This window comes from Notechis scutatus, chromosome 1 (genome assembly GCF_049901735.1).
Source record: "Notechis scutatus isolate UNSWTSFEM ecotype Mainland chromosome 1, rNotScu1.2, whole genome shotgun sequence".
Taxonomy (NCBI): domain Eukaryota; kingdom Metazoa; phylum Chordata; class Lepidosauria; order Squamata; family Elapidae; genus Notechis; species Notechis scutatus.
The window spans coordinates 83677973-83702267 of record NC_142009.1 but is presented as its reverse complement, the minus strand read 5'-3'; the positions used below and the strand labels follow the sequence as shown (position 1 = coordinate 83702267).

Here is a 24295-nt window from a genome sequence, read left to right as displayed (position 1 = left end):
TCTTTGACATTGAATGTCAATGTTGAATGTGACAAAACTTTGTTATACTGCCTGAATATAATTTTACTAGCCCGATATCCATGCTTCGCTACCAAACTATGTGATCGGGCTTAGTTTTTGGGGAGGAAAATAGGGGGGGGGGGGAAATGCTGCCTCTGCCTACCAGCATCCATCGGTATTCATCTGGTTAGCATCCTGTCAGTGTGTGACAGAGTTGAGGGCTGTTTGGAAACTGAAACAGTATTTGCTGTGTGAGCAAGGAGACAGCAAGGAGCCTGGGTGTGGCTTAGCTCAAGTACTAAAGCTGCTTGGTGCTGTGAAACTGAAACTCCTCTCCCCTGCTTGTATTTTGGATTTGGAACAGATTTCTTTTCAGGTGGGGAGGGGGAGTAGAACTCCTTAGCATCAGAACGGGTTAATAATAATATACGAAATACTAATGATCTGATGGTCATTTTGAAAAATCATTTCTGTGAGCACCTAGAAGCCATATATGTCAAATTTCAAATTTGTAGGCTTTACAGTTCTGGAGATTTTGTGATGATGTGTGAGTGGTATTTCACTTATATATATATAGATTACAATTAGGAACTGTCTCATTTAGCAACCATTCAGTTACAATGGTGATGGCAAAAGAAGGTGTGACCAATCCTCCTGTTTAAAACCTTTGCAGACCTGATACAGTTGCAATTTCACTTAGCAACCGCTTTGATTAATGACCAAGCTGCCAGTGCTAGTTGAAGTAGTTAAATAAGATCTATGCTGGCTATAAACCTGATTATATTTCGATCACTTCAGTGACGGAGTTATAGTTTTACCTTTGTATTTTGTTTGAAGTAGAAATTGTTTAATTTGTGACCTTAATTAAAAAAACATAACACAAAATACTTCAATTCTATGAAATTATATTCTTTAAAAAAATTTTTTTTAAACCCCAAGTACAAGTTAAGTCTTATCCAGTTCAATTAGATCTGCTTCCGGACAATTCTCTTAGGATTGCCAACTTACCAATCATATCAAACCTCTGAGCTATAACAATGCAAAGATGGGATGAGTTGTTCCTCAAGGATGAGCTTCTCCTTATTTTTTGCTTAGAGAAGGACAGGAATTCATCCTTAAGAGTTACTCTGAGCCTGAAAGTTCTGCCAAGCAGTTAATATATTATGGTTTCTGTTACACAGTAATAAACCTGCCCCAAGATCTACCCCAAGACAGGCACCAATGTCCACAACTATTTGGCTTATTCAGAATTTGAAGGCAATCAGGCTAATAGGAACTGTAGAAATCACTCATAGTAGTTTTTAAAATCAAATCCTGAATCCCCTTGCTTGAAGATTAATGAAACCACAATTACCACTATGTTGCTGTCAATGTTCACTTGTTCCCAGGGAAAATAATCACATGCCTACCAGATGTTTGAAACAAATAGCAGCCTCCTCAATCCTGGTCTTTTTAGTGGGGCTTGTAAGCCAAAACACCTGGAGAGCACCTGATTTACTCTCTCACTGAATCACAAATCAGTGATTTCCCTTTTCCAGACAGAAAAGTCCAGACAATAAGGGAAGCGCCTATTTATCATATTGCATAATCAGCAGGCTTCTCTTGACATTTCTTTGCTTTAGAGCTTTTTCTTGTTGACTTGTCAAAATCTTTACAGCTATGCTCTGTATTTATCATATAAGCTGCAAGCATTGCTTTTTCCCATTTAACCTTTAGAGTAAGGCAAATAATTACGGTACTGTACAGAAACAAATTGAAAAGATTGCAGGCTGCAAGCAGCAGGTATGTGAAACTCAGACATATATATATGTACTGTATGTACGTACCTATGTATGTTACTGTGTGTATATTTCTCACAATGATTACTTAGAGGAATGTTTATCTTGTTGTGTAACTCTGGGGTTTGGATACTGATTGGCAATATAAAAGACATTAATTCTGCCTTTCACTTGTGGTGAAGCTCATTCTATAAAGTTACTTTTTTCCCTATATTGTAGCGAAAACAATTTCTAAAAATAAAATTGGGACAATCCCCCTTCCCAATTTAAAATATTTGTTCTAATCTTCAAGCCCATTATTCAGTTTGGGATCTGTAAATAGTTATGTGCTTAAAACCAAGGGTTTACATGCCTTTTCTCTATTTTTTGCTTTTGTTAAGCAAAGTATTTTTTCCAATGCAGATTCATTAAACAAAGTATCTCTTTATATTCTGGTAGATGGTACTAAGACTAGGAACAGAAAGCACTGCTGCTGCATATGGAGCACCAGAGACCGACTTCTGGTTAATAAAATAGCCAATGCAATTTTCGATGAGGAACAGAGACATTTACATTCAAAATAAGTTGTGTTTTTATAACTTCTGCTGTCATGGAAGCATCTTGAACCTTTCCTTTATCTGTAAGTACTAAAACATATTATGAGGTATCTGCATTATATGGCATCTAAATATTGTTAAAACATGGGATTTAAATATTTTTGTACATTTGTGTGATGTTGGCATTTAATCAAAAAAGCTACTGTTTAATTATGAGATCCTGCTGATTTTAATGTTTAAAGCTGCAAAAACTAACACTCTACAGTGCTCTTGAGCAACAGTAAACCATGAGGTAAAAGTGGTACCATCCAGGGCTGGCTTCTCCCTCTATCACAGCTGATGAGGAGATGAAGCTGGATCTATCACATTGTGGCAGAAAATAAAACACAAGGGTTGTGAGAATTTAAAACAAAGAAGTTCCCAACAAAACATACGATATATACTCTCTTGCAGAAGCAATTTTAAAATTGTTAATACACAGTATACCCATTTGGTATAAGTCACTGACAATAAGTTAAGAAAGCCAGTATAAGATTATGACATGGAAAGCAGTGAAGCTAATTAAATTGGTAAGTTCAGTATGAAAAAATAATAATCATAGAGGAATAGCACATACACTGTTAACACTAAGTACAAAAAAATCATTCTCTTTCCATTGCCAAGTCTTTCAGTTTTTACTCTTCAAAATCCATAATGTCTGAACTGTAGTAAAATTGAAACTACTATAGAACTGTAAATATTTAATTGGAAAACTTTAAGAAGCAAAGCTGTTCATAAGAGCGTTTAATTAAAATGTGTCATAGGGAACACCTATTTTATATGTTGAAAATAAACATTAAGTGAAATATTGGTTTTAACATCAGGAAGGGTTGCATTTGTTAGTTTAATTTTGGGAATATTGTACATGAATATATGCGTGTGAAAGGTGGCAATATAAAATATGACACATAAATACCAATTTTTGTTCAATGCTCAGTTGACTCCTTATAAGGAGATCACCATTCTTGCAGAAGTGTCCAACTTCCCAATCCAATTAAATCAAGAGCACGCTTAAATCTCAAATGTATAAATAGGAAGTTATAGATATTTATCTAATTTATAGTGGTGTCCATTCTCATGAGGAAGTGACTATGGGTGGCATACAACAAAACTAAATATCTAAAATAATTAACAAATATTAAAAATCATTATGGTTGGTCATTCCGCTTAATATTGCCAACATTTCAATTCTAGTTTGAATTTATAGTGTCTTAGGTTTTCAGGAACTATTTTGCTTGTCTTTAAGATAAATTTTTCTATACCATACATGTTTAATATGAAGCAAAGGATAAGATGAATTGAGTTTTAAGTTACAGGGGGAAAAAACCTATTTTAAATCTTGGATGTGCTCAAAAATAGCTTGATCTTCTGAAAAGGAGCAATATTAAAATAAAACTCTCTGTAAATGCCAGGAGTATTTACTAAATTAAAAGAATTGAAGTATGAAAAGACTATTTGAACTCCAGCTTCAATATTCCTTGCAAAAATTGAGAAGCTATATCGAGGTACATTTCAATTCAAATCCAAGACCTAATACTGCTTATAGGACTAGAATTACATTAAAAAAAAATTCCTCATGCTGTATTACAAAATGGATTGGAAGCTTCTAAGCTGGCCAATAATGGCACAAGTCTTTCCTGAATTTTTTTGGGGGGGCACAGGACATATCTCATTTTTACATCTTACCATTTCATTTGCAGTTTCTGCCACTGTGGCTGATTATCAGCACCTCCTTGTGCTCAGTTGCTCTCACGCACTACTCATTTATAATCACGCCTCTCCAAGTGCCCGGTGTACATCTGCTCAGTCCTTTTGTAGCCTTCTCATCTGCTGCAGGGTCACGTTTAGCAAGCCATTCAGTTGGCTGTTATTTCAAATGCAAGCACTTGTTTGCTTATTTCTCCTGCCTTTGCCCTTGCCACTCTCTCTCCCCTCCTCCTCCTATCACATACAGACAACTACAGCCTTGGCTGGGGAGCCAACAGACAGTAACACAGGTTTACAGCAACAGAAAAGAAACAAGCAGACAAAAGGTGACGGCAAATCTCATCATGGCATCGGCCGCTCTCCAGTTTTTTGCTTTCGTCCTAGCCTTGTTTGGTGTTTTTGGTGCGATCGCAGCCACTCTGTTGCCCAACTGGAAGGTGAATGCAGACACGGGCTCAAACATAATCACGGCCATCACTCAGATGCAAGGGCTCTGGATGGACTGCACATGGTACAGCACTGGGATGTTCAGCTGCACGCTGAAATATTCAATCCTGTCTCTCCCTGTTTACATCCAGGCAGCAAGGACCACCATGATTCTGTCCTGCATCTTCTCCATTTTTGGGATCTGCATTGCCACAGTGGGGATGAAGTGCACCCTCCTGGGAGGGGACAGAGAGACCAAAAACCACACGTCAGTTGCCGGAGGAGTCTTCTTTATTTTGGCAGGAATATCTGGCTTGATACCAACAGCCTGGTACACGAACGAGATTATTTCAAAATTTCTGGACCCAACTATTCCAGAAAGCAGTAAGCATGAACCAGGAGGAGCAGTTTACATTGGATTTATTTCAGCTGGACTTCTGCTTGCTGCAGGTGCCATCTTTGGCACTTCCTGTTTTAAGAAACAGCAGAGAGCAGAGATTTATTCTAACAAGCAGCAGAATCTGCACCCAGCTGCCCGGCAAGTGGACACAGGCTACAGCCTGAAGGACTATGTGTAAATATGGTGGTGGACCTGTTGTCCTCCAAAGTTGTTTATGTAGTCTTGATTTTATAACAATGCGGTTGATGCAAGCCTTATAATTGCATTGGGTGAGGTGTTTATTTATTAAAAAAAGAAAAAGATGCTAAGAATTTAAAACCACTAACCATTTATTACTGATACTGCTTTGCAACTGGATTATACTGAGAATGGGGTGGGGTGGGATAGAAATATAAATCAGTTACAATAGTTTGTACTTGTCACATGCCACCTTTAGTATCTTATTTGAATAATGGCACCAGCTGAACTGATTCTGCCTTACTGGGAATTTCTGTGTGTTGTTTTTAAATGTTATCTGCATTTCTCAAGTCAGGTTTCAATGACTATGATAAACGATATATATCTCAAGATTTCTTTTAAAGAATAACCGTTATCCCGACATATTTGAGGATTAGCTGCCCCCAGACACTATGCCCCACAATAACCTGCTCTCATTCTGTTTTCTTTGGAAAATGCCTACTTAATATTTTGCCTTTAATTTTAATTGTCAAACACAACAGGACTACAAGACGTACCTGACAGGATATTTTTAAAAAAATCCTTTTTTTTCCAAAGCTTGATTTCTAGCAGTCTTAAATAAAATACAACATAATTAAGTAAACTCTTTCAGTTGTCAGTAACTAGTGAATACTTCAGCAGTATTTAAAGCTGTATGTCATCTAGCTATTATCTATAATTTATGCAAACTATTTTCAAAGCAATCTTCAATCAGATTCCAAAGATTTTGGCTATTTGCCACTCAGAGATTTAGCAGGCAATAGTAAATTGTTTTATAATTATTTTGCCAGCAATAGCCTTTCTTTGAATCTTTTTCTTGTGTCCATCTGCAAAAACAATGATCGGTCACAAAGTAACCACTCATTTCCATTCAAGAGGAGAGATAAAATTTGAACACGTTGGTATATAGCACAATGTAAAGAACCAAGTTTGAATCAGCTTGAAATATAATTTGAACTACCTGTAGATTTCTATAATTCATAATTTCTAGTGACAGCAACATTAAATCACTCCACCAAAAGACCAGTTTTTTGTTTCTTATATAAGAATTACAGTATGAATTTTTAGTTAGAAAAATAAAAGGATGTGTAGAGGCTTCTAAAATTATACATAATGTGACAAAAAATGGAAATGTAACTTTTGCCCCTATCAAAAAACCAGAATCATGGTTTGTTTGTTTTTTAATTAAGAAATTTTCCCATAGAACAAAACACAAATCAAAAAGAAAAAAGTGCAAAAAATAAAAGAGGAATTAAAGTTAATAAAATTATAAGTGACTTCAGACCTTGTTTTCAATAATTAATTGCAATCTTATTATCCCTCCTACCTGAAGTCCTGTCAGTCCCTCATTTAATCCATATCTTTAATAATTGTCAAATCTATAAGACATTATGTTTTTTTCCCCTCAGAGTCACAAGTCATATAGCAAAGCTGAAAAGTGGGGAAAGGGGGCTGGGGATAAATATTTGGGATACATAAAACACACTGCTAAATGTTAAAGATTACTAACAAAAGATGTAATGGTAAACTGTTTTTTTAAAAAGACACATCAACTGCAAGGGACAGTAAGGTGGTATTAGTAGCCATGAGAGTTACCCATTACCTCTAGTAACAGAGGCAATAAACCTTTCCGTGTGGTTAGAGAGCCAGTGAGTTCTGCCACTACCTTATCTGTGAAATCTGAACAAAGATTCTGATTACTTCATAAAACATTGTAAAGTGTAAAACACAAACTCAAAATATAACACCTATTTTGGTTAGTGTAGCATTTCAGTTTGCAAAACATTATTATGTATAGTTTATTAATACACACACACACACACACACACACACACACACAACCTTTCTCCCTAAAGGGGCATTTTTAAGATAAGTACTGTATATAAATGCTGATTCATTTTTATCACAAACATTTGCTTGTGGTAATTCTGAGACATATGCAGAAGTAACTTTAAGTACATTTAAAACAAAAACAAAACCTCAACTTTGAAGAGAAGCAGCCCTAAGCTAGTATAAACCAATATAATTGCAATTCAACAATGAATATTAAGATGTTATTATTTTCATGATATAAGACCCGAATAAGTTGTAATAGATTGGTAGAGGACATACTGGAAGCTAAAAGTGATGAACAACCTGGGAGCAACTTTACCAATATACCATATTGGAAATAAGTGTTTCACTATAGCAACTGTTTCAAAAAAGGCCCCAAGATGGCCATTTGTAAAAGTACCCATGAAAAACTATCTTGATTCTCAAAATATTTTGTCAAAGTCAGACAAATTTCAAGAAAAAAGACACCAGCAAGATCAAAACAAAATAAATACTGCTTGCATAGAAATAGAGAAGAGTAACAGATCTTAAGAAAAAAGAGTATTCTCTCTGCAGACATACTGTATATTACTACCACCAATTTAACATGAAAAGAGCAATAAAAAAAACAGAACAGATAACAGTATTTATAGGTACTACAAGATCATAAAAATCATAGCACAAGATCATATCACACTCTCCTCCTGTGCAAAGAGAAATAGGTAACTGTTACACTTTGCCTAAAACCAAGAAGGAACAATGCTGGCCAAATTTCTGATAGGAGGGTGTTTCATAGACTAGGAGTAATTACTGAAAATACCCACTTTGGAGTGCACACTAGATGCCCATCTCACAGAGGTAGGACCTGGAAGGAGTCAACCTTATTTGATCTAGTTGGATGGGCAGACCCTTAGATAACTAAGTCTTGAGTTACATTGGGCCTTAAAGGTAACAATCAGAAGCAAGAATTATACTTGGAAATTGTCTAGCAACCAATGCAGCCACCAAAATAAGTTGATTCACCTGAAGATACTGGAATACAAACATTAGTGCCTAGTCCACTGCATTTTATACCTGCTGTAGCTTCTGAATGCTAATCATTAAGGGCAGTTCCAAGTTCTGGGAAGGTACTCAAATTGAGTGCATTTATTTCATTTTGACTTAATGTGAGATGAAAACCTAGCTACTACAGTATGCATTTATTCAATAAACCATGGCATAAACAAATTATGGCTTATGCATAAGAAGGACACAATTATCACCAGCAATTTCTAAATCACAATAAGGCAGCTAATAAAGAGGAGACATACGTAACAAATAATCACAATCTGTATTTTGGATATTAGAGGGAATATAATAGGACTGGGTTTTGGAACTAGTTCAGGAAAATCTCAAAAAACATTTCTTTTTGGAATAACATTTTACTTGAGTTGTTATTCTCAAAATCAGGACACAGCCACCTCTAAGGAAATCTTTCTCCACGAAGTGACACATCAAACCAAAACAGCAATTTCCCAGAAGTATGTCAACCTTTATTATTGCCACAAATGTGTGATTTCCTACAGACCATACAAATAATTTAACTAAGAGTTTGATGCTGCTTTGGGGTAGCCCTAGTTTCCCACTACTCAAGACCTCTTAAGAATTTTGACACATCTCTGGGGTACTTGGAATTTATCTGAACATTTTCTCACCTCTTACTTTTTCTCTTTTATTGATTTGCTTTCCTTTTGAACACTGCCTTTAAATCTTTCTCTCTCATCTTCACTAAAAAATTATGTTCCTCCCCACTTATAAATACCTTATTACTACATTTACTTTTCAGTTGTTTGAGTTAATCCAACAATCTTCTTGAATACTCGGTGAAATTAGAATATATCTGAGTCTTCATGCTAATGGCTTTGTGAATAGCTGAATGAAGCTTCAAACACTGATTTTAATGCAAAAAGAATGAACAGACTGACCTCTGGCTTTGGAACAAAAGCTTGACCTGGAATTGTGAAACCTTTGTTAACAGTGCACAGGTGCTGAGATATTATAGAAAGCCTGCTTCGCTGTCTGGATGTTGTACTAGCTGTGAGTCGCTGTGGAAGAAAAACATTTTTGTAAATGAGTGCCAGCATTAATGTAAAACAACCAAATAAAAGTGCTCTTTAGAGTAGCCTGTTAACTAAAATACCAAATATTTTACAAATCTTTTCGTGGTTATCAATAATACAATCACACTTATTGCTATAACAATTAATAGGTCTAAATTATACTGATGCTAACATTTCTCATATAAATAAAACAAGCTTGAACTAAAAGAAAGCAAACACAATTTTGTTGTCATTATATTTCTATACTTTTTGGATTCGGACAAATCATAGTAACTGAACACAGTATTTCAATAAATTCCTCAAATAGATTTGTTTGTATATTCCTGGAGCATTTGGAAACATATTCAAGAGGACATATCTCAAAGTGTATTTTAGAAAAATAAAAAAAATGTAAAAAGTGAAGAAAACATTTTAGTCCAATCTATAAATCAACATGTATGCTCCATTTTTTTTAACTGACAAATGCTCATAATAAAGCAAAGGGAATTCTAAGTCCAGGAAGGATTATACTTTAACATACATTATGTTTTAGAATAGACACACTATTGTAGTCTGCGCTCTATACAACATGCAAATGTAGCTTCATTAATGCTATAATTCAATGGTCTATAACAGGGGTCGCCAACCTTTTGGACCTCAGGGACCACCAATCTCATAATTTTAGATCCCAGGGACCATTAACCGGTTCTGTTGGTGTGGCCTAATTTGTGGGTGTTGCTTGGTGCTCATGTGACTGGCTGGGCATGGCTTGTGTGTAAATATTATAAATACTTATATAAATATTGAATTTTTTATTAAAAAAGAGCAACTTTTACCCAAAATCAGGCAAAGCAGGCAGGCAGATTGTGTTGCTCACAGAAAAACAGATTCATTCAGAGATCTATCTATCTGCCATTGGCTAACTCAGTCTGTCACAAAATTTGCTTGCAAGCAAATTCACAACACACCATGCATGTAAATATTGAATTTTTTATAAAAAAGAGCAACTTTTACCCAAAATCAGGCAAAGCAGGCAGGCAGATTGAGTTGCTCACAGAATCATTCAGTGATCTATCTATCTGCCATCGGCTAGCTCAGTCTCTCAAATTTGCTTGCCGTGAGTCTGCACTGAATTTGCTTGCAAGCAAACCTTCAGTCCTAATGGAGGTTCAGCTGTGCTGAGCCGAAGATCTAAAGACTAGCTCGAAAGCAAGAAATCCAACCATTTCCTGCTTCCTACTAATCTAAATCTCCCGGCACAGCAGAACAGATGATGGTTGGAAAAAGAAAAAATAGCAATTTAGCAAGCAAGTTTACCAGGTAAGGAGTGGGTGGGGAGCGTTCCTGCGGGCCATGTGGGTGGCGCAGCCTTGTGTTTCTGCGCAGCCTGATTTAATTGCTTTGGGGGGTGCTCTGGGGGATGAGATTTCTCTATGGCTCACCAAAATTTTCTCACGGACCACCGGTGGACCGCAGCCCACCAGTTGGCGACTGCTGGTCTATAAAGTATGTCCATTAGAAAATCCATGCATGGATATGTCAATACATGAACAATTTTATCTTTGTCTATGGAGATTCTCAGTCATCCAGGTCATGGTTGTCTCAAATATGCTTTTTTCAAGAGGCAACTGGACTTTCTGGTTTTTCTTTGAAGACGTTTCACTTCTCATCCAAGAAGCTTCTTCAGCTCTGACTGGATGATAGGAAATGGAAGGATTTATGCTCCTTGCAGACAGCTGGTCATTTGCATTCTTTTAGCAGGTCATTAAGGTCACCTGGAAGTTTATGTGTCATTAGGTTCACCTACGTGGTGCAAATTGGTGTGGAGCCTTCATGGAACTGTTGAAAGGACTGTGTTGTAGATTGGAGATAGATACGACAACATCTATCTTTCTATTCTTCAGAAATCCATATTAATGTTTGTTAATTATCATACTGTTTTAAATATGTTTACCCACTGACAATTTTTTAATAATTTGCATTAAAAAACTTTCCACAAATTGACTGCTCAAATTGGCCTAAACTTTCCCAGATTCTCTTTTTCAGCTTTTTGAAGATATGCACGTTGTCTCTCCTTTAGTCATCAGGGATATGAGACATTCTACAGAATTATTCGAACATAATGAGTAGATGTTCAAACACATCTGCAAATTGTTTTAATTCTCTATTGAATATAATTCATGCTATTCTAGCAATATGAACTTGTTCAAATGTAAAAAAAAGTCAGGTAGGTAATAGGAAACTCAAACTTCATTCCTGCTCTTTACTGGGGCCAAGTGAAACATTTCTTGTTGCAAAAGATGAAACAATTAAAGATTTGAATAGCTTTCCTTTTTCTGTTAATTTTGCCATCCTTATTAACCATCTGGGATATTGGTATTTTTAACTTCCTGATAGACTGAACATTTTGTTGTTCTGTGATTTTCTTTGCAACCTCAGTTCACTGTGGCCTTTAGCTTTCCTGACACCATGTCTACAATTCCCAGTTACTGTTAATGCTATAAAGTAGATCAGATTAATATACCAATGTCATATATGTCAAAGCTATTTTTATGGATCATCTATAATGACAGAACCTTGCAAGTCAGAATGTGCTCCCCCACCCCCTTATCTCCATGTGAACTAGGGAGGGGCTTTTCTCCAATTAGTTTCTTGGAATGGACTTGAGCTACAATTGTCTGAAGGGTGCTTTTCTTTCTGTCCTTCAAAACTATTTCCTATGTCTTCTACAGCTACAAATAGTTGTTGCTTAATGACAAGTCTACTGCTAGATGATGTGTTGTTAAGCAAGGAATCATATGATCATGACTTGCGATGTTACTGCAGCTTCTCCATTGACTGTTAGAAACCAGCGGTGAAGCATTCAAATGGCAATCACATGACTGTGGGTCACTGACGGTCTTAAACGCCTACAAGTTGCGAAATGCCTGAATCTCAATCACATGCTGCAATGGCCATAAGTGCAGGGACCAGTCATAAAGTTACTTTTTTCAGCACTATTGTAACTTTGAATGGTCACTAAACATGGCAGTTTTTAAGCAAGAACTACCTCTACTTGATGGAATGTGATAACAACAAAAATAACAATAACACCAACAAGTCCAAGAAAGAAAAAAAATTAAAACGGGGACAATAATTATTGATCTATGTAAAAGATAATCAAAATGACATGGCTGAGTTGGGAAAAGTCAGGCCTTGAATTTTTTAAAAAAATAGTAACATAATAATAGAAAATCAGATATATCTAAAACCTTCTTCCGGTTTGAGTTCCTTCGGTGACACACAGAAATCTGCTATTGTGCGTGGTTTCGGTCCGGGCTTGCCAATGGAGCGCCCCGAGCCGGCTGGTTTCGGGGCTAAGCCACCCTGTAGAGGTGGTGAAGAGGGGGGAGACTGCCAGCAGGGTTGAGGAGAGCCGCATCTCTCCTCCTCAGCTGGCCATTACTCCCTTTCCCGAAGGCGGTTGCAGCAGCGGTGGTCAGAAATGGCCACCTCAAAGAAGAACTTGACCGGAAAAGAATGTGTAGGAGGAAAATAAGAAGTGAAAGTTTTGGCTGACCGGGTTAAATTGCAAAAGCAACAACTAAGGTACCCTGGAATTTAAACTTACAAAAAAATAACCATTCCCAAAGAAGAGTTGAAAGCAGTGAAAGAAAGTGAAAAGGGAAAGGTTTGGGTTTTTTTTTCTTCTTCTCTCCCTTTCCCTACACTGACAACTAAGAGACTTAAATAAGAAATCGGAAAAATCCGCTTTGACATCAACAGGCAATTAAGCTGAAAATAAATACAAAATGTCAAAGGGATAATAAAGATTTCTGGACACTAATTTTTTTTCCCCATAAGCAGGAAAGGAGAGAAAAAGAATAAAAGGGCAGGATCTGGAAAGAGGGAGGAGACTGCCTGGAATTAAAAATAATCTACAGTAAAACTTCAACAAGACTTCTAAAAGATACATTTTAACTGAAACTTTGTAACTAAACAGTGGAACCCCAGGAAGAGAAAGTGAAAAAAAAAAGCAAAAAGAAACAGCTTGCGTGTATTTGGATTACTTGGTGATCTTTGGATTCTTGGTTATTGCATTTGAATGACTAAAATTAATCGGATGGTTGTTTAAAAATTTATACAATGGCACTACTTCTGGATGAATTGAAAATGGAACTTAAAAAGTATAAAGAAGATGCACAAGAAGGGAGGGGTTCTTTTGGCTTCGTTTTTCAATTCTTAGAAATGGAGATTTGGAACTATGAGAAACAACAAGAAATGCCTGCAAAACAAGAAGACTGGGAAAAAGAAGAAGCCATCTTTAATGAACAAGTACTTCTATGTGGGGAAGAAAAAGGAAAGGGGGGAAAGAGAATGGAGAATTTAACACTTAAAAAACAACCAAAGAAAAGAAAAATAATTCAAAAAATAAGTATAATACTGGAAAGCAACAGAAGAGGGGAATACAGAAGAGAGAAATAGACGTAGAGAGACAAGGGGGTAAAAAGGGGAAAGAGAAGAAGAGAGGGAAGAAGGAAAGGAAAAGAAGTTACAAAGGACCGGAACAAGATATAGAGAAACAGGACCTATTTAGAGATAATGGGTGAAAATCTAACTGAAAAAGGGATTCTGTTAAGGTACATAAGATTGTATTGTTATATTAGTAATAGAAATAACTTTAGAAAATTGGAAACAATGTATGATTAAAATGAGGGATAAAATAGTTAGTGTAATTTAGTGAAATGTTTGTTAATAAAATAAGTGAAATAAAATAAATGAGAAAATTGAATTAGGAAGGGACGGGAACATTTTAATTAGTTAATGTTTTATAAAATATAAGTGAGGGGGGGGAAATTAATTATGGAAAGCTTATAATTGTTCCCATAGAAGTATGATATTTAATTGAAAAGTAATGTTAAAGAAGTTAAGATTTTAATGAATATTAATATTAATGATAGAATTGAATTGGAATGGAATGTGTTGTTTTAATTACATATATTTATACTTTTTTCTTTTTTTAAGAATATAGTGTGTATTTTAAGAATGTACCAAGCAGAATCCGAATGGAAGTTATGTATTATATTGAATGTTATAACTTTAGGGTATATATTGAAGCCTAAATAAGAGTTAAATGGATAAACTTAAAAGATATAAAGGCGTCATACTCCAATCAGTAACTACAGGAGAAACTTTGTTTAATGAGAAAAGATAATAGATAATTGAAACAGGACAGACAAAAAATATAAATATAATGATTTGAATTGAGACGAGATAATTAAAATAAAATTGAGAAAATTAAAAGAGGGGAGAAGCTATGCAGAAAATGTAAAACAGTAATAAGATATGGAATAGAACATAAAAATGAGCATGAAATTGAATTTGTGTCTGTACAAAGAAATGTAACCCGGGATTACACTATTTTCAAAAAAGATGTTTTATTTGTATTTTTTGTGTGAAAACTCAAATAAAATTTAAAAAAAAAGATATATCTAAAACTTTTAGATATGTCTAAGACATGAAACCTTCTCCCTTACTTCCATCAGACTAAGAGAGGCCATTAAAAACAACCTTAATATAGTGACTGGTTTATAGAGTCCTTGAAGCACGCCAGCTAGCATTAAGAAGTGTTTAAAGATTAGAAAGATCTCTGCAATAACCCAGAAGACAAATTTATTCTATTATCATGATTGTGTCGCTGATTTTATGTCATATCGTCTTATCACCTAATATAAGAAACTTACCAACTGTGCTATTTTGCATCCTGTTTGAACTACAGTATATGCCCAAACACTATAATCTTCATGTCACATATGAGAAAACTTGAAATCATGTACAGCTGGCTCTTGCTATATAAAGCAGACTGCATTTATGTTCTTAAGTCTTTCCTTTTCTGCCTAAATGCCAAGAGGCTGCTCTTCCCCTTTTCCAACCTGGTTAGCTCTGAAATCCTCATCCATCAGCCTTTCCACTAAGCTTAGAATAGCAGCTCACACTACCAATTATTTCAGAAAACTGAACTGAAATGCCAGAAACTCCAGGAACCAAGTTTTGATAAAAGGGCTTTGTCTCCCTACCGTGCCATCTGCAGAGGTTGGCACTGATGATCACTAAAACTCAACTAGAACATTAGGAAAGAAATGGAACATTTGCAACGCATATTACAAAAGGCACACTTAAAAAAAGATTCAGGACCCCATCTTACTGGGACAGAACTTTTTGCTATAGAAATAGATTTCCAGGACTGAATTAGTTAGGGAAGAAGAAATCGGTTCAGATGTGTGTTAAAATGCTCCAGCTGAGAGATTCTTCCAAAATGCTCCTATTTTTCAGCCACATTTCTGGCATCAATTCAGAGAATTCTCAATAGCAGGGTTTGGGTGTTTTTTCTTTTTCATTTTCCACAGCACTGGTACATCTTCTGTCTTGTTAGGGGCAGGGGACAGAAGAAAAAGCTCTCTCCTTACTGATTCAAAACTCTACTTTCACAGAACTATGGACTAGTGCAGGGGTCTCCAACCTTGGCCACTTTAAGCCTGGTGGTCTTCAACTCCCACCAGGCTTAAAGTGGCCAAGGTTGGAGGCCCCTGCACTAGTGTAAGTGCAGGTAAGTCCTCGACTTATAACAATTCATTTAGTGACCAAAGTTACAATGACACTGAAAAAAGTGACATGATCATTTTTCACATTTAAGACAGTTGCAGCATCCCATGGTCACATGATCAAAATTCAGATGCTTGGCAACTGGTTCATAATTATGACAGCTGCAGTGTCCTGGGGTGATGTGATCAGCTTTTGTGACCTCTTGATAAGCAAAATCAATGGGAAATCCAGATTCTCTTAACAACCATGTTACTAACTTAACAAATGCAATGATTCATTTAACAACTATGGCAAGAAAAGTCGTAAAATGGGACAAACTCACTTAACAAATGTTTTACTTAGCAACATAAATTTTGGACTCAATTGTAGTCGTAACTCGAGGACTACCTGTATCAGCTCTACCCTTTATGCCATGATTATCTTCATCAGAAAACGTTCCTGTATTGGTGCCTTGTTTTGTGTAGCATGTTGAAAGCGTGTAAAACCAGCCAATGTCACAAAGTCATTTTGACCATTCCTACACATATAATTCAATGAAACTTTCCTCACAGTGTTCAAATAGAACAATGTACAGCGAAGGCTGGTAACCATGTTGCTATTACTGAATGCCTATTGATGCATAATTCAATTTTATGTCGTGCTGATGGTCAGTTCAATTATAGGTAGTCCTTGACTTACAACCATTCATTTAGCAACTGTTGAAGTTACTAAACTGTTAAAAGTTACCAGGGCATCGAAATAAATGACTTATGACTGGACCTTGCAATTACAACTGTCATAGCATCCTCACAGTCATGTGATCAAAATTTGGCCACTTGGCAACCAGCATGTATTTTCAACAACTGCAACATTCTAGGGTCATGTGATTGCCACTTGTGATCTTCCCAGCCAGCTTCAGCTTCACTGGGGGAAGCTGCATTCACTTAAGTACTACATGATTTATTTAACTACTGCAGTGATTCAACCATGGCAAAAAAGATCCTAAAATTGGGTGCAACGCACTTAACAATCACAATCTCTTGGGGAAAAAAATTGTGGTCCGAATTGTGTCTGTAAGCCAAGCACTACTTGTAAAATGATGAGATTCATGTCATGATAATCACAACACAAATTCAAATAATTTTTTGAACTTTCATCCCAATACAAGTACATCAATACCAGTACAATAATTATATTATTAGTATCACAACACAGGTTTTGACATTTCCTGTCCCATCAGTGACCTATTCTAGTCTTATCTTATGCATGAAAGCTAGCTGGTTGACTTTGGGCCAGTACCTCTCTCTCAGCCCAATCCACCTCACAGGGTTGCTGTTGTGGACAAAGTAAGGAGGTGGAAGGAATTCTAGGAATACTTTATGATAAAAATTGCAAAGGCAGGAAATAAATGAATAAAAAGCAGTGATAACCACTAGCTTTGGAGCTCTCAATGTGTTGCAACCATAGAATTACTTTTAGTTTATGCATTTCACATGCATACCCTACTGTCTCCTTTCCTGGAGAAAGCTGAACATACACAGGACTTCCAGGTTGAAGAGAATCAGTCCTGCTGCTACAAGGCAGCTGATAACAAAACAAGTTCTTTAAACACACAGATTCTCTCTCTACATAGTGGAGAATCCATTCTCTAAGCCAGCAAATGTATTATAGCTTCCCCATTATACAAATGGACCAAACTACAAGAACAAATTAAACTTAATAATTTTAATGTACCAATTGCTCATTATTTATTGTTAAAAACTGTATAATAATTCAATAAAACAAACTCACCTCTGCAACTTCTTTCTGAAAGGTCAGGGTCATCCGTATCCTACCATAACTAAAAGGCCCATCTCGATTAGATATATTCTCAAGCCACTGGATTATTAGTGGAGTTGAGACACTGAAAGGGAGGTTTCCAATAATATGTATAGCTGGAGGATCTATACAAGACAAAAGGCAAAGCACAAATATATTTGCTTGACCATAAGCCTTAATCAGAATCAAAGATCAATATATTAACTTCTATTAATTAATAAACACTACTTTCAATATATATTCTAATATAATATGATGGATTTTTTTAAAATTATTAGATCATTCTCAGGTTCCAAATTTTTTATTAATTTATATCATACCTGTTACATAAGTATCATAAGCAGGAAGGTAGAAACTCTCCTAACAACTTTTAGATTTATTTAAAAGGCATAATACTGAATCTTGTGCAGATCTGACCAACATATCTATGACTGAATGGAATTTTCAACATCCTTAACGTTAGGGCAGTAAAACAGATAGTGAAAAAGAACGTCTGCGCTGCCTTATTTGCAAGGACAGAGATTTTGGTCATATGGGATCCCTGTCATTTCTCTCCCAAGGCATTAACTGAAAGCTTTCCAATATTAGTTCTCTTCTCAAACTGAATTTTCCTTCAAATAGGTCTTCTGACCTATTTGAAAATTTAAGAGTTGCATTTTTTGTTAACCTAAGCTGGGAAAATTAACTTTTGAAAAAAAAATAAAAATCCTGTATTTAGGTTTTGACCTCATGTTTGGCATTTATCCTATCCAAATGTGCAGTCTCTGCATCAATAGCTTAAAAGGCTTTAACAGAAACTCAGTTAATTGCTGCTGTAGGCACACCTTATGAAGGTAATATTCAGGCATCTCTTTTGAGTTTCAGTAAGCAACTGATGACTTCTTGATAAGTGTCCTAGACCAGGGGTGTCAAACTGGTGGCCTGCGGGCCAGATGCATCAAATGCAGGCCACACCCACCCCGGTTCTGCAAAGGCAAAAATGTCCTGATACATCACGTCACGTGACATGATCGAGTTTGACACCCATGTCTAGATCTATAAATAGCATTTGTTCTAATCTCAGAAAACAAGCAGATATGCTACTTAGGCATCCCAGAATGAATGTTAAAACATGACTGAATAGTATTAGTTGCTAGTGAAATTCATTGCTCAGATTTGTGATCTACAGAATACTTGGTATGAAACATTAGAATTTATTAACTTGATAACACCAGTCACTTGTCTTGCACTAATGTGCCCTTAGCTCTGCTTTGGGAAAAATGTATTTATCACAGGGATCATTACAGGTTACTGGCAAAATTAAGAAATAGAACATACAAATTAAGTTCCAGACTTATCTCACTCACACAGTGAATTCATTTTAATAAATATTCTGAATATTTGTATTTGTAGCATACTGACCATCTTCCCAGTTCTTTGAAAGATGTTTAGGAAAAGCTTCATTGAATGTATATGTTAAAATATCCTCATTGAGAATACGGACTTTTCCTGGAGCTGCTTCAGACAGCAACTGAGATTTTTGAAAAAAGAAAAATATATTAAAAAGCTATTTAATTATATGTGAAATAACTAACAATTGAAAAATTTTAAGCATCTATAATGCAAGAACTTGTACATTTGAGATTCTATTTGTTATACCAAATATCACCAAATGTGCCAAAAGGAGAGCTAAATAAATGCTAACCTGCACAAATACAAAGAGTATACAAAGGTAACAATATTACAATTATTAATTTTAAGTTTAAAATTATTTGTTTCCTATAAAAACTGAAGCAGAATTGACTTAAGTGATTCTAAATTCAAACTTGTTTCTATCATTTTAAGCCTGTTTATCACTTTCTGGCAGGCAATTTTAAGTAATTCCCCTCACTGATGAACAGCTCTAAATATTCCGTTTACTTTAGAGCAGGGGTGTCAAACTCACGTCATCACGGTGGTGTCATGTGATGTGTCATGACTTTTCCCCCCTTTGCCAAACCAGGCATGGGGGTGGCCAGTGCATGATGCATCCGACCCACGGGCCACAAGTTTGACAGCCCTGCTTTAGAGAAACAGAAATATTTTGAAACAATATGGGAGATGACTTGAGGGACAATAAGGATGCAGAAATCAATACAACGGTTGAATTATAATGTGCTATCAACTGAATTACAAACAGTTCAATGTAGATTTTTATATAGTAGAAATTAGGAATTAGTTCAACTAGGTATAACAATTGACTATTCTGATTGGGGAAAATTGGTATTTTGTCTAATGTCTCTAGAGAACCTTATTTGGAGAAGTCTGATTTCCACAAGTCACATTCTGAATGAACATTGATTTTTTATATTAATTTTTCTCTATCTCAGAGATTCATAATCTGTGTGATGATTCAGGGTGGGGATACAAAATAAACAGTCACAAAAACCCGGTGAAGCCCCTTTTATTCCTTCACTTTGCTTCCAAGCTCCAAATATCCTTGACGGAAGACAAAAAACTCCCACACAAGCAGTTACAAGGACAGAACACACACTGGAAAGGATGCCAAACTCAGAGAGGAACTATAAATTAGAGATATTTCCACGCTTTGTTTCCAGCATTCGCCCGTGTGCATGTCTGTCCTCTTATTCAGTTGTCACAGCTGAAGCCCATGAAGAGGATCAAAGCCCTCTCCTCTGGATTAGACCACATCTCTCCCTTATCCTCTCCTCCCTGCGTGCCCTAGGATGGATAGGGGATGGGCCTGGGTCCTCCTCTGACTGCCCAGCCAGCCTCTGCCCTTCCCTAGCCTCCTCTACAACCTCCAGAGCCACACTTCCACTCCGTCAGCTGTTCCTCCTCTCCCTCAGAGTCAGTCTCCACCAGGGGCATGACAGTCTGTTTCTCCCTCTCCTAAAACCTTGCTTTATTATTTACTTCAGACATCACCAGTTTCTTAATCATGATCCAGGCTTCAGGAGTGTGCATCATGTAGATTGATCTTTCTTTCCCACCCTCTATCTTTGTAATTTACTTTTGATTTTTTTTGGAAAATAAGAGTTAATGTTGACTCAGTAACCGTCATTTCACATCTGCCATGATATCCAAATCAGGAACAATTATGTTTACATATAAACAAGATTACCTTTGTCCATCTGTCTGTCTACCTTATATAACCACCCATGTTACACAAAGTGGTTCTGAGCAGCATACAATAAAATCAACAGTTAAAACCCATTTAAAACCATTATTATAAAAACTGGATGATAAAAGGGAAAGTATCAATATTATACAAGATGAGCTGATGAATGAGCTCCTCCTTGGCAGGGGATCCCAAGTCTTGCTGAAAAATCCATTTAAAGAGATTCCCAAAAGATCACAAGGGTCATGACCAACCTCACTAATATATACTAGTGTAACTAGTTATTAAAATGCAGTACAATTTAACCTGTAAAAAGGTAATTATCAACAGTACCATTTTGGAAAATATTTGGGTACCTTGAGTCCTGGAATAAAACGAGAATCTTTCTCAATTAATAACAATTCTGCAGCACCAGAATTTAAGATGGATCTACTGATTCCTCCTGGCCCAGGGCCTACTTCACACACGTAAACATCCTTCAGATTACCAGCAGTCCTTACTATCTTATCTGCAAAAAAGAACATACAGTAGTGAGTTTTGATTTCACAAGCAGAGAACACTTAAAGTAAATGACACTATCACTTCAAAATAATCATTCATCATTCCATCATTAAGTCAAGTAAACTGGACAGATAAATGTACAGTACAGCAGAGCTAGTGAAAATTATGATAATTTACATTTTACTTGGTCTTCAGATTATAAATTTACTATGGTAATATTAGAACTGTACACATGGTTTTTGGACTCCAAAAATTAGTTCATTCTTTTAAGTTCAGCACTGATACATTAAAAGATAAACGGGTATGCCACCAGACTCGAAATTCTAAAACTAGAAAACCTCGAATTACGCCGTCTTCGGTCCGACTTAAGCATGGTATATAAAATCATACATTGCAATGTCCTACCTGTCAATGAATACTTCAGCTTTAACCATAACAACACAAGAGCACACAACAGATACAAACTCAAAGTAAACCGCACCAAACTTGATTGCAGGAAATACGACTTCAGCAATAGAGTGGTCAATGTCTGGAATACTCTACCCGACTCTGTAGTCTCTTCCCAAACCCCAAAAACTTTAACCTTAGACTGTCTACTATTGACCTCACCCCTTTCCTAAGAGGTCTGTAGGGGGCGTGCATAAGCGCACCAACGTGCCTACCGTCCCTGTCCTATTGTTTCTCTTATTCTTTTATTTTTCTTATATGTACCCATTTCATATATTCACAACTATGTATACACTTGTACTTATTATCTTGTAAACAATTGACAAATCAAATAAATAAATAAAATAAATAAGTATGTATGCCCTCCCACAGTTTGCATTTTTTGTCATATTAACAATGTGGTGGTTTTTTTTGCTGCTTATTTGAGACAATCAAGTGGATTAATTCAGATAAACTGGAATAACAAAATAAAGCAGATAACTTACTTCTATGGGTACTCTTTAAATATTCATATTCAAAGGGAAAAAACTTAAGGTAGTTATTAAGAACAAAAACATAAACTTTTATTTCATATCCAAAATCTGGATGGAAAGTCAATTCTAGGAAAGGGATTAGAAAGAAGAAACAAGCAAATGTAAAAGAGCGTCATTTTGCAGGTACAAATCATGTGACGGTCGTACGTTCATTTTTGCAGTCAATAAAATTTAAATCCAAAAAAGGGGGGGAAAAACCAAAAGTGGGGAGATTGATAGATAAAAACCCATATTCTGTAGTGAGCTGTGGGATTTAATGCACATTTTCTACACCATCTAATTCGCTATTTCCACCTTAGGAGAGTACTGCCACTTTGCCAACTGGAAAAACATTCAATCAACTTGAGATTAAAAAGACAGGTATATCAGTTTCTACCGACCCGGTGCTTCCCAAACGGTTGGACTACAACTCCCATCGTCCCCCGCCCAGGATAGGAAAGATGGAAAGGGTATTCCGGCACATCTAAGAGAGCCCCAAATAAATAAGTTGGTGGGAAAAGTATATATGTTGGCGAAACATTTTTCTCAGGTCAGCAAAGCAGCCATTGCCCTTCCAAAGATGAACCACCGTAACACCGAGGAAGCCAGAAACGCCGCGAACGGCCAACCTGTGAGGCGCAGATCCAACAGAAAGTTCTGGGACAGTTGCTTCGAGGCTTTCAGTTTAAACAATTTGATGATCTCTCCAATGGTAGGAAGGACCGGCAGGCGGAAAATAGCCACCTTCCCCGAGGCCGCCATTTGCCAAGCTTTTTAGCCTCCCCTCAGACACCCAGAACGCCCTCGCGCGGAGCGAAAGCATTGTGGGCCGGCTGACTACAAAGAGCGCCTGCTCAACCGACGGCGCAGGCGGCCTTCGACTCCATAGCTTCCCGGAGAGCCCAGAGCCTCCCCTTGCTTACGTAGGCTTAACAATTAGGAGGGGGAAGCTTAGTGGCGCGTAACTTTCGAGTCCCTGGGAAAACCCCGAGCGCGTGCGTATTAGGAATTAAAATAGAAGGAATGAGAAAGGTTGCTTTGAGATCAGCGGGAATGAGTAACAGTTGCAGAAGATACCAATATTCACCCGAGACGTTGCAATTAAAAGCATAAACTGTTCCCCAAATTCAGGGAATAGATTTAAAGCAATGGAAAGGAGTATGATGCTTTCCCCACCATTTCGGTAGGAAGCATTATGTGGAAATAATTTTGATTATTTTATAATATAGCATACAAAGAAAATACAAAAACAAATAGTAGGGAAGTTAGGGAAGGGAAAAGGGAAGAGAAAAGTAGTAGGAAGAAAAAAAAGTATCGACTTCCAATTCCCTTTGGTGCAGTAGAATAAGGCATTAACATCAAACCTCAACTTTTTTACTTTTATATAATAGTATATAAACTAGGTAGGAAGCATTAGATGCGAATTCCTACATTTTCAGGGAGAAAGAAGCAAAGGCTCGTTGTCCAGCAAAGGTTAGATTTAGACTTAGAATAACTTTATTGTCACTTTAATTGTACACTAATCGGCATACATTAAAATGAAATTTCGTTGTATACGGCTCTCAAAGGGTCTCCTAATACACACTATATAAACATGGCAAAATAGATAGACAGATACAAAATTATGCATATACCCATATATATTATATGACACGGAGAAAACAGTCTAGTTTGGAAGTATACATGTACAGGGTGAGAGAAACAAAATTTGTGAGTTTATCAGACAGATGGTATAGGGAACAAAGCTGTTACAGAATCTGGTAGTCCTTTGCTGTTAATTATAAAAAAACCAATACAGTAACCTTTTGTCATTAGGAAGGATTTGTCCTTGAAAATATTCAAAACTTGGTGAATTCGAGAGCTGGTTTGCCTGGACTAGAAACTGGGAAACGAATCCTGTCTCACTTAGATATGAAAACTTGGTTGGGTGATTTGGGGCTGGATGTTTCTTATTCAGTTCAACCCAGATCATCGGATGCTTGTATGGAAATAGGAAGAAGCATTATGTATGCCACTTAGAGCTATATAAATAAAGGGGGGTTATAAATCTAGTAATTATTCATGATTGCTAACCTTTACTTTTATTTATTCATTGGCAACAGCTATGAGGATTAAACCAGTTTTTCAGTTGTTAAATTTAATATACTTGGGATGGAAAGTAATAAAATCTATTAAAAACATATCAAAGAATAAAGTACACAACATAATTTGGAGAATTACATACAATATTATATTTTGGGAGCCTGGAGCACTTAGCCAAAGGACCAACCTGATAACATGTTCATGGGCCATCTTTATTGCAATGAGATAATATCAGGTGATTCTCCTTTTTTGACAAAAATCATGCCATGTGACCTTTCAGAT

At 36.4% G+C, this 24295-nt stretch overlaps 2 protein-coding genes across 2 annotated transcripts in view; one reads left to right on the top strand and one right to left on the bottom strand.

Moving 5' to 3' along the window:
* Positions 1 to 22811, bottom strand: part of TFB1M (transcription factor B1, mitochondrial) — a 29043-nt gene extending 6232 nt beyond the window's left edge. The window contains exons 1-5 of the mRNA XM_026680320.2: positions 22561 to 22811; positions 20828 to 20979; positions 18773 to 18881; positions 17345 to 17496; positions 8879 to 8998 (exon numbers count right to left, since the gene is read on the bottom strand). Coding sequence (XP_026536105.2) covers positions 8879 to 8998; positions 17345 to 17496; positions 18773 to 18881; positions 20828 to 20979; positions 22561 to 22693 — 666 coding nt within the window. The 5' untranslated portion in view covers positions 22694 to 22811. The remainder of the gene's footprint in view (positions 1 to 8878; positions 8999 to 17344; positions 17497 to 18772; positions 18882 to 20827; positions 20980 to 22560) is intronic.
* On the top strand, positions 2320 to 5179 carry CLDN20 (claudin 20). The gene is made up of 2 exons (XM_026680321.2): positions 2320 to 2397; positions 4308 to 5179. Exon 2 carries the CDS (start codon positions 4405 to 4407, stop codon positions 5062 to 5064), a length of 660 nt encoding a protein of 219 aa, XP_026536106.1. The 5' UTR covers positions 2320 to 2397; positions 4308 to 4404; the 3' UTR covers positions 5065 to 5179.
* Positions 22812 to 24295: the final 1484 nt, after the last annotated feature.

Coding starts and splice junctions, on each gene's coding strand:
- CLDN20 (XM_026680321.2), top strand. CDS start 4,405: ATGGCATCGGCCGCTCTCCAGTTTTTTGCTTTCGTCCTAGCCTTGTTT.